Source organism: Poecile atricapillus, chromosome 14, assembly GCF_030490865.1.
Source record: "Poecile atricapillus isolate bPoeAtr1 chromosome 14, bPoeAtr1.hap1, whole genome shotgun sequence".
Lineage (NCBI taxonomy): Eukaryota > Metazoa > Chordata > Aves > Passeriformes > Paridae > Poecile > Poecile atricapillus.
Genome location: NC_081262.1, coordinates 16,565,357 through 16,577,780, shown reverse-complemented (window position 1 = coordinate 16,577,780; position 12,424 = coordinate 16,565,357). Strand labels below are relative to the sequence as shown.

Here is a 12,424-nt window from a genome sequence, read left to right as displayed (position 1 = left end):
GAGGGAGCTGGGGCTGTTCAGCCTCAAGAGGAGACACACCTGGGAGGGCCTTCCAAAGTGTGTAAATATCTAAAGGGGGTGCCAAGGAGATGGATTGGGCTCTTCTCGGTGGTGCTGAGCCATAAGAGAGGCTGTGGGCATGGGAAGGTCCATCTGGACATGAGGCAGAACTTCTGTGCAGTGACCGAGCCCTGGAACAGACACCAGAGAGGGGCTGGAGTCTCCCGCACTGAGGTGATCCCGAACCGGAGGACCGGGATCACGGCCCGGGATCACAGCCCGGTACAGCCGGGATCACAGCCCGGATCACAGCCGGGATCACAGCCCGGTACAGCCCGGATCACAACCCGGGATCACAGCCCGGGATCACAGCCGGGATCACAGCCCGGTACAGCCCGGTACAGCCCGGTACAGCCGGGATCACAGCCCGGGATCGCTGCCCGGGATCGCAGCTCGGATCACAGCCGGGTCGCGGCCCGGGATCACAGCCCGGGATCACAGACCGGATCACAGCCCGGTACAGCCCGGTACAGCCGAGATCACAGCCCAGATCACAGCCCGGGATCACAGCCCGGTACAGCCGGGATCGCTGCCCGGGATCGCAGCTCGGATCACAGCCCGGTACAGCCCGGATCACAGCCGGGTCGCTGCCCGGGATCGCAGCTCGGATCACAGCCCGGTACAGCCCGGTACAGCCCGGTACAGCCGGATCACAGCCCGGGATCGCTGCCCGGGATCGCTGCCCGGGATCGCAGCTCGGATCACAGCCGGGTCGCGGCCCGGTACAGCCCGGTACAGCCGGGATCACAGCCCGGGATCACAGCCCGGTACAGCCGGGATCGCAGCTCGGATCACAGCTCGGATCACAGCCGGGTCGCGGCCCGGGGCGCTGCGGCCGCCGGCCGGCAGAGGGCGCTGCAGCGGGCGGTGCCGCCGCGCGGGGCCCGCCGGGACAGTGACGATGGCGGCCCGTGTCCTCTCGTCCTGCGCCCGCCGCCTGCGGCCGCTGCCCGCCCGCCCCGCCGCTCTCCGCTCGCTCCGCCGCCTGCCGCCCGCCCCGCCGGGCCGCCCCGCGCTGCTCCGCCTGCCCCGCCTGGCCGCGCCGCTCTGCCGCGCCTTCTCCGAGCTGCCGCCGCTGACCTTGGCCGACATCAAGGACCGGGTGCTGTACGTGCTCAAGCTCTACGATAAGATCGACCCCGAGAAGGTGAGCGGGACGGGGGGAGGCGGCGGGGCTCCGCTGGAACGGGAGCTGCCGGCCCGGCACGGCCGTGCCCGTGTCCCGCTGACCGCCGTGTCCTCCCCCAGCTCACAGCCGAGTCCCACTTCATGAAGGACCTGGGCCTGGACAGCCTGGACCAAGTGGAGATCATCATGGCCATGGAGGACGAGTTCGGTAACGCCGCCGGGGCTGCCGGGGGGACCGGGCCGGGACAGCGCTGGCCTGTGCCGTGTGGGGCAGGGAGAGACGCACAGAGACATCCCCGGAGCAGGGTGAACCTCCAGAGTAATCCCTGGGAGCAGGGTGAACCTCCAGGGTAATCCATGGGAGCAGGGTGAACCTCCAGAGCTGTCCCCAGGAGCAGGGTGAACCTCCAGAGAAATCCCCAGGAGCAGAGTGAACCTCCAGAGAGATCCCCAGGAGCAGGGTGAACCTCCAGAGTAATCCCTGGGAGCAGGGTGAACCTCCAGAGAAATCCATGGGAGCAGGGTGAACCTCCAGAGACATCCCTGGGAGCAGGGTGAACCTCCAGAGAAATCCATGGGAGCAGGGTGAACCTCCAGAGAAATCCCCAGGAGCAGGGTGAACCTCCAGAGAGATCCCAGGAGCAGGGTGAACCTCCAGAGAAATCCCTGGGAGCAGGGTGAACCTCCAGAGCCATCCCCAGGAGCAGAGTGAACCTCCAGAGAGATCCCAGGAGCAGGGTGAACCTCCAGAGTAATCCCAGGAGCAGGGTGAACCTCCAGAGTAATCCATGGGAGCAGGGTGAACCTCCAGAGAGATCCCGGGATCAGGGTGAACCTCCAGAGAGATCCCCAGGAGCAGGGTGAACCTCCAGAGCCATCCCAGGAGCAGGGTGAACCTCCAGAGAGATCCCAGGAGCAGGGTGAACCTCCAGAGACATCCCAGGAGCAGGGTGAACCTCCAGAGAGATCCCTGGAGCAGGGTGAACCTCCAGAGCCATCCCAGGAGCAGGGTGAACCTCCAGAGCCATCCCAGGAGCAGGGTGAACCTCCAGAGCCATCCCCAGGAGCAGGGTGAACCTCCAGAGCCATCCCAGGAGCAGGGTGAACCTCCAGAGCCAGCAGTGAGCTGGGCACCCCTGGGAGTCGGGAATGTGGCCCTCTGTTCCAGAGCTCAGCCCGTTTGGAAGCATGAATTCTCTCCCACCCCTCAGGGAGAGAGGAAGGGGAGCAGTGGGTGCTGAGCTTGGCACTGCAGATCAAAAATCCCAGACAGTTCAGGTTGTTCTTGCTCACCAGAATTTTTTTTATCCTTAATTGTACTAGATAAAAAAAAAAAGGTGTTTTCTCCTTATTGGTTTATATTCTTTTTACTTCCCTTGGACTTCTTCATGCTTCCCTCTAAAGCTCATGAATTCTGGAGTAGGTACCTAAATGTCACCTTGGCCCATAGATGTCCCTGGGGTTTGGTCACTGTCTAAGCCCAAGGTGGATGTTTCACTCTCAGAGCCTTTTCTGGCAGCGTGTCTGTAATCCCCAAGTGAACTGTGAGTGTGGCCAGGAAATGCTAAAAAAGAAAAGACATTTCTGGGCTGTTTCTGACCAGTTCCACCACCAAGAGCCCTAGTGCCCTGTCCTGGTGTTTGCTCCATGCAAGTACATGACAGCACACCCGGCCTGAGGGGCTTCAGGTGCTGCCTGGAGGTCCAGGAGCGTCCCCCTGCCACACATCGGGGTCTGGGGTCCCCCTGCCACACATCGGGGTCTGGGGTCCCCCTGCCACACATCGGGGTCTGGGGTCCCCCTGCCACACATCGGGGTCTGGGGTCCCCCTGCCACACATCGGGGTCTGGGGTCCCCCTGCCACACATCGGGGTCTGGGGACCCCCTGCCACACATCGGGGTCTGGGGACCCCTGCCACACATCGGGGTCTGGGGTCCCCCTGCCACACATCGGGGTCTGGGGGTCTCTGGGAAGGCACTGGTGGCTTTAACGAGGCACAGGGGGCAGTGGCCCTGCTGTGCCTGCCGTGTCCCCTGTGTGGAAGTGGTGTCACTTTGGGCAGTGCAGTGATGCAGCTCTGGCTGTCTGCCTGTCCCCTGAGCCAGCAGCCATCCCTGCCTCGCCCAGCTCCCACTTCCATTGGTTTTGGGCTGAGCATGTGCCCTTCCTTTCTTGCAGGATTTGAAATTCCTGACGGAGATGCAGAGAAGCTGATGTGCCCACAGGAGATTGTAGATTACATCGCAGATAAGAAGGATATTTATGAGTGAAGCAGCTCCTCAGAGGTGAGTTCAGGGGTGCTCTGAGGGTGCCTGGGCACACACCAGGCTGGGGCAGAGCAGGGAGATGTGGGGCAGCTCGGAGGGAGCTGGCAGCAGCAGGGAGGGCGAGTGGGCTGTGTTTTCCTGAGGGTGGGGGTGTTTTCCTGGGGCACCTGCAGCTGGAGAGAGAACGTGGGGCTCAGCCTCTCCTCTTGCCTGGCATATCCAGCACTTGGCTGTTCCTGGGGCAGCAGAGGGTGGCAAATTTGTCTCAGCCACGGCCCCCATCTCCCCGTGCCCCTGGGGCCTGTGCAGGGCGTGCGGGGGCACCTCAGCCCCTGCCGCCGCTGCCGTTTCCTCCGCCACAGCCGGGAAGGAAATGGGCAGGAAAGGGTTATAGGAGCGACCAGGGAGGGCTGCAGGGGAAATGAGGTGGCCTCAGGCCAGCCTGCAGCACTGATCTGCATTCTTGCCTGTTCCTGTGTGGCTCCAGGCTTCCCCCCAGCTCCCTGGGGCAGGGGGGCTGCGACCCTTCTCTGCCCAGGGCCAGGGTGGGAGCTGTGGCCTCTGGGGAGAACTGGGGGCTCCTTCTGTGCCTGTGTTCAGCGCTCAGCATGTCCTGACCCACTGCTGTACCTGTGAATGCTCAATGAGATGTTTTAATGTGTGGATTTTGTTTTGCCAGGAGTTGTCCCACACCAGGACTGGGCTGGTGCCGGCAGGGATGGATGGGAGCGCACACGCTGTCCCACTGAGGCCTTCGTTGGGAAGCTGCACGTGGATGTTGTATTTAAAACTGTCTGAATGTGTTGTCCTTTAAAAACAAGAAAAAAACAGGAATAAAGAGTTAAGACCATTCTGGTGGTGGCTGTTCTGTCTCTCACACTGGGTGGATCCTGGTGGTGGTGTTGGGGAGTGAAGGACACTCTGGGGACCCTGCCCCGAGATTTGGCTCTGCCCTGCATGCTTGTAACTGTTTATTTCATCACTGCTGGTGAAAACAAGTTCTGTGTGAAAGGCTTCTGCTTTCCTAATGGAAAATAAGGTGGGGGGATGATTTTCCTGCTGCTGAACAGCAAATTCACATCACTGTTCCTGTACACCCAGTTCATCTCAGCACGGGAGCCTTGCTTTAACCCTCACGAGGCAGGAACGGGTTATTTCTGAGCACTGCACAGCTTTTTCCTCAGAGTGGAGAAACACTGACATATCACAGCAGCACTGCCAGGCTGGGAGCCAGGGAGGTGTCAGTGGATAACAGATTCTCTGGCAATGGGGGAGGTAAGGAAGGAAAATGGAGCAGAGGCTGCAGTGCTGCTGTGTTGTGGTGGGCTGTTCTCAGGAGCTGCACTTCACTGAGATCCCTGGCAGACCAGTGACCCTCTGCTCCAGGGCACAAGTGTTGCGCTCACTGTGCCCTTGCAAAGTTCTCCCTGTGGCTCCACAGCCTGGCTGAGCCCTGAGACATTTTCTGAGCAGCTGCAGAGCAGAGCTGGGGACACTGGGTTTGGCTGCTGTGTCCGTGCTGGTTTCCCCGTGGTGTGGACACAGAATGTCTGATGGTGGGGAGTGGTCGCTGGGTTCTGCTGGCTGTGGTGACCCTGAGGGCTGAGATGAGGGACTGAGCCAGAGCTGACACCGGTGTCCTGGGGGAGCCTTTGGCCTGGCACGGCTCACAGCGTGGGGACAGCCGGGGCAGAGCAGTGTCCCGGGATGAAGCGGTGGGAGGGGGACAGGCAGGAGCTGTGAGTGCCCCGAGTCCCGCGGGCGGCGGCCCCGAGCTGAGCCGAGTGTCCCGGGGTGGGTCCCGCTGCCGAGCCCGGTCCGCCCGGCCCGGAGGGAGGGAGGGAGGGAGCTCCGGGCCCGGTGCCGGTGCCGGTGCCGGTGCTGGTGCCGGTGCTGGTGCCGTGGGGCGGGCCCGGGCCGGGGGCTGCGGTTCCCTGCGCCTCCGCCCCGCCGCAGCGGGAGCGGGCGGGGGTTTCCTGCCGCCACCGGCAGAGCCGCCCGCACCGCGCCATGGAGCGGCCGCGGCTGCCGCTGCCCCGGGCCCGCCCGCCGCTGCCCCGGCTCCTGGCGGCCGCAGGTGAGCGGGGCGGGGAGGGGGGCACAGCCGGGAAGGGTCCCCGGCCCCGCCGCTCCCTGGGCGGGGGATGCTGCGCTCGGGGGGCGGCGGCGGCAGGGCCGGTGCATCCCGGCGCTTTGCGGCGGCGGCGGGGCCGGTACCGGCACCGGGCGGGTCCGTGTCCCCGATGGCGCTGGGGCTGGGGGCGGTGGCTGCTGCTCGGTGTCGCTGGGACCTGCCCAGAGTGGGCCCAGCCGCGGGGCGAGCGGGCAGCGGGGCGGGCACGCCGGCCGCGTGCCGTGGCCATTCCGTGCCCGGCTCTGGCCATTCCGTGCCCGGCTCTGGCCATTCCGTGCCCAGCTCTGGCCATTCCGTGCCCAGCTGTGCCACCAGCCCGGGTGACTCCGTGGCTGCCCCTGCGGGAGCCCCGGTGAGGCGCTGGGGACAGCGGGGCCCGCTGGGCTCGTGGTGGCCCCGTGCAGTCCCGGCCCCTCTCGGGCGGTCACCACCCGCTATCCCTGGACATGGAGAGAAGCCGCCGGGGGCCCCGGAGGCTCTGCCCGGGGCACTGCTCGGGCGCTGGGGTCGTGCCCTGCCCGCGGAGCCGCTGCTGGCCCGTGGCGGCTGTGCCCGAGGGTGGTCGGGCTCTGGGTGAGCCGGGGGCTCCCAGCACGGACAGAGTGAGCTGCTGGGGCAGGACTCGGCACCGTTCTTCGGGATTAGGGCAGGTGGTCCCCAGCTGGGTTTGTGTTGTTCCGGAGCATCCCTTCAGCACAGCCACCCACGGTTGACAGAAGGGAGAAGGAGACCCCCACCCCAGCGGTAGCTGCGGGGTCGGTGCCCGGTGCTGGCGCAGGATGCTCGATGCCCAGCACTGGTGCACGCTGCTCCTTTCCCTCTCCCAGTGCTCGTGGAATGCTGCGCTCGGCTTTGCCCCGCTCTGGGCAGCGGGACGGGCTCCGCTCTGAGCGCTGCCGACCCCTGCGCCCAGCTGGGCCCGGCGGCGGGGGAGCGCTGCCGGACAGGTACAGCCCTCCCTCCCGAGCCCCCGGTGGCACCGAGTGCCAGCCCCGTGCGGTGGGGCCCGCTCAGTGTCCCCGCTCTGCCTCTGCCCGCAGATCGCCCGCAGCGCGGAGCCGGCACCGGCCAGGCGCCCACACCAGAGCCCGGGGGGCAGCTGTGGACAGAGGCTGAGCTGCTGCCCTTCCCTGGGACCCCCGCGGGGACAGCCGAGAGCTCCAGGCCGCAGGAGAGCCCCAGAACCCCCGGGCTGGGCAGGGAGGGGACAGGGCCGGCGGTGCGGGGTGGGACAAGCCCCCAGCCCCGGGGGCCCGCGGTCTCTGCAGGCAGGGAGCTGCTGTCCCCTGCCGCTCTGGGGGTGACCAGTGCAGCCCCTGGGGAGGCAGAGACAGGTCCTGGAACCGCGCACCCCCCGGGCACTGACCCTGCAGGACATGGGACAGCAGAAGGTGCCACGACAGCGCAGGGGACGCTTTCGCATTCACCACCCTCTGTGACAGTGGCAGGTTCTGCCAGGGGACAGTGGAGGTCCAGCAGCACCCTGAGGGGATGGAGGGCCATCGGGACAGCCCTCGTGCAGAGCCAGAATGACATTCCCCAGCTGGGTGACAGCAGCCCAGGGACCCACCCGAGCACCGTGCTGGCCACTGCCAGCTCAGCACCAGGGACAACAGGGACATCACCCTTTGCTGGGGGGCTGCAGAGGCTACTGACCCCCACAGGGACACTGCAGGAGACACACTGGGAGCTGCCAGGGCTGTCAGGAGGCCAGGGCTTTGCTTCCCACCCACAGGAGGGTCCCCTCTCTGCCCCTCGCCCCTCTGCACTGTCCCTTGGGCCTGGTGGGGGCCCTTTTGCCAGCACAGCCCGGCCAGCCGTGGGGACAGGCCCAGCCTTGCTGCCTGCCACACGCAGGGGCTCAGGTCTGCCCCTCCCCACCACCATGGCCAGCACCCCAGGGGTGACATCTCCTGGCCAGGGAGGAGCCCCGGAGCTGACCACTGGGGTCTTGGGGCCACCTGACAGAGAGGTTCCCCCTGAGCACAGTCACATCCCCCTGAGCCCGGCAGCCATCCCAGGGCAGCTCCCTGTCCCCCTGTCCCCTGGCAGCACCGCTGTGGCTCAGGTGACACAGGCCAGTCCTGGATCCTCCCATATCCCCCTGTCCCCACAGCCTGTCCCAGCCAGTGGCTCTGCAGTGACCCTGCTGCCTTCCCCCGGCACTGCCTGGGGGGCCCTGGGATTCAGCCCCGCTGTGGGCACCACCCTGCGAGACCCCTCCCCAGAGCTGCCCCATTCCAGCTCGAGGGTGGGTCCTGCTCAGAACCCTCCATCGCTGGGGGGGACCCAGCTGGGGGTGGGCAGCCTGGCCCCCCCCTCAGCAGCTGGGCCTTCCCAGCAGCCAACTTTGTCCCAGCCTGCATCTTCCCAGCCTGCGTCTTCCCTGGGACTGACCACTGCTACTGGCGTCACCGCCACCACCGGTGTCACTGCCACCATCACAACTGCCAGCAGCCCAGAAGAGCTCGGGGAGATGGGGACGGTCAGAGCTGAGCCGCGTGCTGCCGTACTGCAGAGGGATGAGGTGGGGCTGACACGGGGGTCCCCAACTCATGTGCCCTCTGTGGTGCCCGGGCCTCCCCAGCAGCCCACAGGGTCCCATGGTGGGGGCCCTGGGTCCTCTCCAGCTGCTGTGGACACAGACCTGGCCCGGCCATCGAGCAGCCCCGGAGGGATGGCAGACACTCACACCCCGCAGGTGACACTGGCTGGGGTGGGCAGGGCCCCCCAGGTGTTCATCGTGGAAGATCAGCCCCCACTCCTGAGAGGTGAGTCTGAGGTTTCGGGATCCTCTGCTGGGGCACGGCAGGAGGGGGAGAAGCCCTGGGGGCCACCAGCATGGGGGGGTCGTGGCGGTGGCCCCTGGGGGGGGTCATGACCTGCTGGTCCCCATCTCCTCCTGCAGAATCCCTCCTGCGCATCCCCTGTGAGCTGGTGCTGGACATGGGGTTCGTCCCGGCCCTGCAGGACCCCGGGTCCCACGAGCGCCAGGAGCTGCTGCACAGCTTCAACCGGACGGTGAGTGCGGGCCGGGACCGGGACCGGGGCCGGGACCGGGGCCATCGCGCTCAGCTCCCACCACCTGTGCAGGTGACTCCCCTCTTCACATCGGTGCCCGGGTTCCTGCGGCTGGAGGTGACAGGGATCAGGTGGGTGGTGGCACAGCCCCGCAGCGTGTGGCGCTCCCGGCGGGGGTTCGGGGACTGTCGCACGCTGCGGGGCCGCAGCAGTGCCGGGGTGCGGTGCTGTCCCCGCAGGGAGGGCAGCGTGGTGCTGCGCTACGATGCGCTCTTCGCGGCGGAGCAGCTGCCGCTGCCGGGGCTGGAGCGGCTCCTCGGGGCCGCGCTGGGCTCTGCCGGTGCCCGGCCGGGGCTGGCGGTGGGCACGGCCCCCGTCCTGCGCCACGAGGCTCTGGGTGAGTGCGGGGCCGTCCCGCGGGGCCGGGGACAGGGTGGGGACACGCTCGGCAGGGAGGGGTGACACGGCTGGGCCCCGTCCCCGCAGCGCTGCCGCTGGACCCCTGCGCTCTGCTCCTCGCCTGCCCGGCCGGCTTCGCCTGCGTGGCCAGGGCGGACGGGAACGCGACCTGCACCTCCCTGTGCCACCGTGACTACTGCAAGAACCACGGCATCTGCTCCCACGGCCGGGACCAGCAGCCCCGCTGCCGGTGAGTGCCCCGGGGACAGCCCGGGCTGCCGGGTACCGGCCCCTGGCGCTGATGGACCCCTCGGTGCAGGTGCCCCGTGGGCAGCGATTTCTGGTTCGTGGGGCTGCGCTGTGACTACCGGGTGACACAGCAGGGCCTGCTGGGCACGGCGGCCGGGGTCCTGCTCAGCATCCTCCTCCTGGGCGCCGTCCTCGCCGTCCTCGCCGTCCGCCGCTTCAAGGCGCTGCTGCTGGAGGCCAGGGCCGAGCAGAGCCGCAGCAGGTGGGAGCACGGAGCCCTGCGGGCCGGCCTGGGGGCTGTGGGCTCCGGGAGAGTGGGGACTCCTGCCTCTGCTGGGCTACGGGGGCGAGGGGCAGCAGGGAAAGCCACGGTGGGATGTGCGGGGCTGGGGCTGAGCTGTGCAGAGGAAAACACCGCTGGGATGGCGGCGGTGGGATGTGCGGGGCTGGGGCTGGGCTGTGCAGAGGAAAGCACCGCTGGGATAGCGGCGGTGGGATGTGCGGGGCTGGGGCTGCAGCTGCGGGGCCCAGGAGCGGCTGCTCCCAGAGCCATGGCAGTGCCCCCCGGCCCCCCGGGTGTGTGCGGGGTGCCAGGGGATGCTCCCGGGCACGGGGCGTGGGGTGCAGCCAGAAGGGCCTGCTGGGGACCGGGGCTGTGTGCCACTGAAGGGCTGTGCTGCTGTGCTGATGTGTGACATGTGCTGATGAGCACGTGTGTGTGTATCTGTGTACCTGTGTGTGTGTACCTGTGTGTGTACCTGTACCTGTGTGTGTGTATCTGTGTGTATCTGTGTGTGTGTGTACCTGTACCTGTGTGTGTGTGTACCTGTGTGTGTGTACCTGTGTGTGTGTACCTGTGTGTGTGTACCTGTGTGTGTACCTGTACCTGTGTGTGTGTACCTGTGTGTACCTGTGTGTATCTGTGTGTACCTGTGTGTACCTGTGTGTACCTGTACCGGTGTGTGTGTACCTGTGTGTATCTGTGTGTGTACCTGTGTGTACCTGTACCTGTGTGTGTACCTGTGTGTACCTGTACCTGTGTGTGTGTACCTGTGTGTATCTGTGTGTACCTGTGTGTACCTGTGTGTGTGTACCTGTACCTGTGTGTGTGTACCTGTGTGTGTACCTGTATCTGTGTGTGTACCTGTGTGTACCTGTGTGTGTGTACCTGTACCTGTGTGTGTATCTGTGTGTATCTGTGTGTGTACCTGTGTGTACCTGTGTGTACCTGTACCTGTACCTGTGTGTACCTGTGTGTACCTGTACCTGTACCTGTACCTGTGTGTACCTGTGTGTATCTGTGTGTACCTGTATCTGTGTGTGTACCTGTGTGTATCTGTGTGTACCTGTGTGTATCTGTGTGTGTACCTGTGTGTACCTGTGTGTACCTGTACCTGTGTGTACCTGTACCTGTGTGTACCTGTACCTGTGTGTACCTGTGTGTACCTGTACCTGTGTGTACCTGTGTGTACCTGTGTGTACCTGTGTGTATCTGTGTGTATCTGTGTGTACCTGTACCTGTGTGTACCTGTGTGTACCTGTGTGTGCCTCACACCTGGCCACGTGCCCGTCCTGCCCGCAGCTATCGCCGTTTCTGCCGCCTGGACGATGTCTCTGCCCAGTACTGGTCCGGCTCGGGGCTGCCCTCGGCCAGCTCGCTGGACAACCCGGCCTTCAGCAACTCTGAGGAGCTGCTGCAGCTCCGGGTCCTGGACAGCGGCTGCCAGGGGGACTCTGCTGTCACCAACGGTGCCAAGCGGGGCCCGGTGCCCTGCGCCCACCCGCAGTGCCAGCCCAGGTAGGGACCCTCTCCCAGCCCATGGAGCAGGGCCGGGCCCGGGGCTTGCTCGGGGGGCTCTGGTGACTCTGGGCAGGGCTTTGGGGCACACGGAGCCCTGGAACCGTGTTTGCAGCCCTGCACAGCCTGTGTCTGCTCCACCACGGCAGTGCCGGGAGCTCTGGCAGCCCCCCAGCTCCTGGAGTCCATGGGGCAGCACCCAGTTTATTTTATTTTCACCCACGGGAGGAGCAGGCACTGCTGTAAGGGAGGAGAGTTCTCATCTGCAGGAAAGGGTGGCTCTGTGTGCCCACGGGAAAATCAAATCAGCTTCCAGGGGTGTCCATGGAAAAAGCCCTGGAAGTTTCCAGCTCTACTGGCAAAGGGCAGGACGGGCAGGAACACCCCCAGCCGTGGGAGGATCAGGAGCAAAGCCACAGCTCCGGGGGCTCCCTCAGCTCCGGGGCCTGAGCTTGGCACTGTCCCAACTTCATCACCGCCGGGGCACAGCAGAGGGTTCCTCTCCTGCACCAGCCTGACTCCTATCCCCTTCTCTTGACTGCCCATGGATTCTTTTCCCAGTTTCCATTACGACTGGGACACCAGCTCCAGCAGCATGAATGACCCTATGGTGGACTCGGGGAAAGCCAGCGACATCTCCGTGTCCAGCTGGCCCATGGAGCCCATCCAGTGGGCTCCCTTCCCTCTCCTCCACCAGCTCTCCAGGCAGCGACCGGTGAGCCAGGGGCTCGGGGAAGGGCTGGCAGGGGGTGCAGGTGCCCTGTGCCCCCCATCCCGGCAGGGTGACTCCAGGGAAGCGCTGGGAGCCGTCCCTGGCTGGGGCCAGCAGCTCCCCGAGGGCACAAATTGTCTCTGTGCAGCGCAAGGCCCGCTGGCCGCAGTCGTTCTGCGAGGGGCTGGAGCTGGGCACCCTGGAGCGGAGCTGGACGGCCTGAGGCCACGGACAACGGACAGCAACGAGGATCAGCTTTAAAACCAACCACATTTTATTTCCACGTAACGAGCTCAGTGAAGGAATTCCACACACTTGGACGATACAATCAACACGGGTGTGATGTCAGTGATGTCAGTCCCAGCGGGGCGGGGGCCCGGCCAGCCCCTGCCCCGGTTCCTGTCCGCGCCTCGCACGCTCTGGCTGGGACTGCGGACTCCAGAGCAGGCAGATACAGAGAGGTGTCAGGACACACAGTGCTGGCATCCACCAGGTCAGGACTTACAGGGGCAGGCTGGGCAGGAAGGCTGGCGGCTCCGGAGGGCAGATCGCGCTCGGGCCGCGCCGGCGCTGCCCCGCGGCAGGACGAGCTCAGCCACGCCGCAGGGAGATACACCAAAGCGCTGCTGCGTCGTTCATCACCATTCATGTCAAT

The 12,424-nt window shown here is 65.6% G+C and overlaps 3 protein-coding genes across 13 annotated transcripts in view; 2 read left to right on the top strand and 1 right to left on the bottom strand.

Moving 5' to 3' along the window:
* Window positions 1-925: 925 nt before the first annotated feature.
* NDUFAB1 (NADH:ubiquinone oxidoreductase subunit AB1) lies at window positions 926-4,306 on the top strand. Its single transcript, XM_058849992.1, has 4 exons — window positions 926-1,207; window positions 1,309-1,396; window positions 3,368-3,474; window positions 4,136-4,306. The coding sequence occupies exons 1-3, from the start codon at window positions 962-964 to the stop codon at window positions 3,457-3,459; spliced, it is 426 nt and encodes a 141-aa protein (XP_058705975.1). The 5' UTR covers window positions 926-961; the 3' UTR covers window positions 3,460-3,474; window positions 4,136-4,306.
* A 1,054-nt stretch (window positions 4,307-5,360) lies between these two features.
* LOC131584755 (mucin-1-like) overlaps window positions 5,361-12,424 on the top strand; it is an 8,749-nt gene continuing 1,685 nt past the window's right edge. The window contains exons 1-11 of the mRNA XM_058850183.1: window positions 5,361-5,533; window positions 6,418-6,537; window positions 6,631-8,361; window positions 8,499-8,611; window positions 8,684-8,742; window positions 8,851-9,008; window positions 9,098-9,260; window positions 9,330-9,521; window positions 10,842-11,057; window positions 11,619-11,772; window positions 11,918-12,424. The exon at window positions 11,918-12,424 is cut by the window's right edge and continues 1,685 nt beyond it. Coding sequence (XP_058706166.1) covers window positions 5,467-5,533; window positions 6,418-6,537; window positions 6,631-8,361; window positions 8,499-8,611; window positions 8,684-8,742; window positions 8,851-9,008; window positions 9,098-9,260; window positions 9,330-9,521; window positions 10,842-11,057; window positions 11,619-11,772; window positions 11,918-11,992 — 3,048 coding nt within the window. The 5' untranslated portion in view covers window positions 5,361-5,466 and the 3' untranslated portion in view covers window positions 11,993-12,424. The remainder of the gene's footprint in view (window positions 5,534-6,417; window positions 6,538-6,630; window positions 8,362-8,498; window positions 8,612-8,683; window positions 8,743-8,850; window positions 9,009-9,097; window positions 9,261-9,329; window positions 9,522-10,841; window positions 11,058-11,618; window positions 11,773-11,917) is intronic.
* Window positions 12,021-12,424, bottom strand: part of TNRC6A (trinucleotide repeat containing adaptor 6A) — a 43,728-nt gene continuing 43,324 nt past the window's right edge. For all 11 annotated transcript variants that reach the window (XM_058850173.1, XM_058850174.1, XM_058850178.1 and 8 more), the window contains one exon: window positions 12,021-12,424. This exon is cut by the window's right edge and continues 2,338 nt beyond it. The gene's annotated coding sequence lies outside the window, so the exon portion shown is untranslated.

Coding starts and splice junctions, on each gene's coding strand:
- NDUFAB1 (XM_058849992.1), top strand. CDS start 962: ATGGCGGCCCGTGTCCTCTCGTCCTGCGCCCGCCGCCTGCGGCCGCTG. Junction 1,208..1,308: donor ATAAGATCGACCCCGAGAAG/GTGAGCGGGACG, acceptor GTCCTCCCCCAG/CTCACAGCCGAGTCCCACTT. Junction 1,397..3,367: donor GGCCATGGAGGACGAGTTCG/GTAACGCCGCCG, acceptor CCTTTCTTGCAG/GATTTGAAATTCCTGACGGA.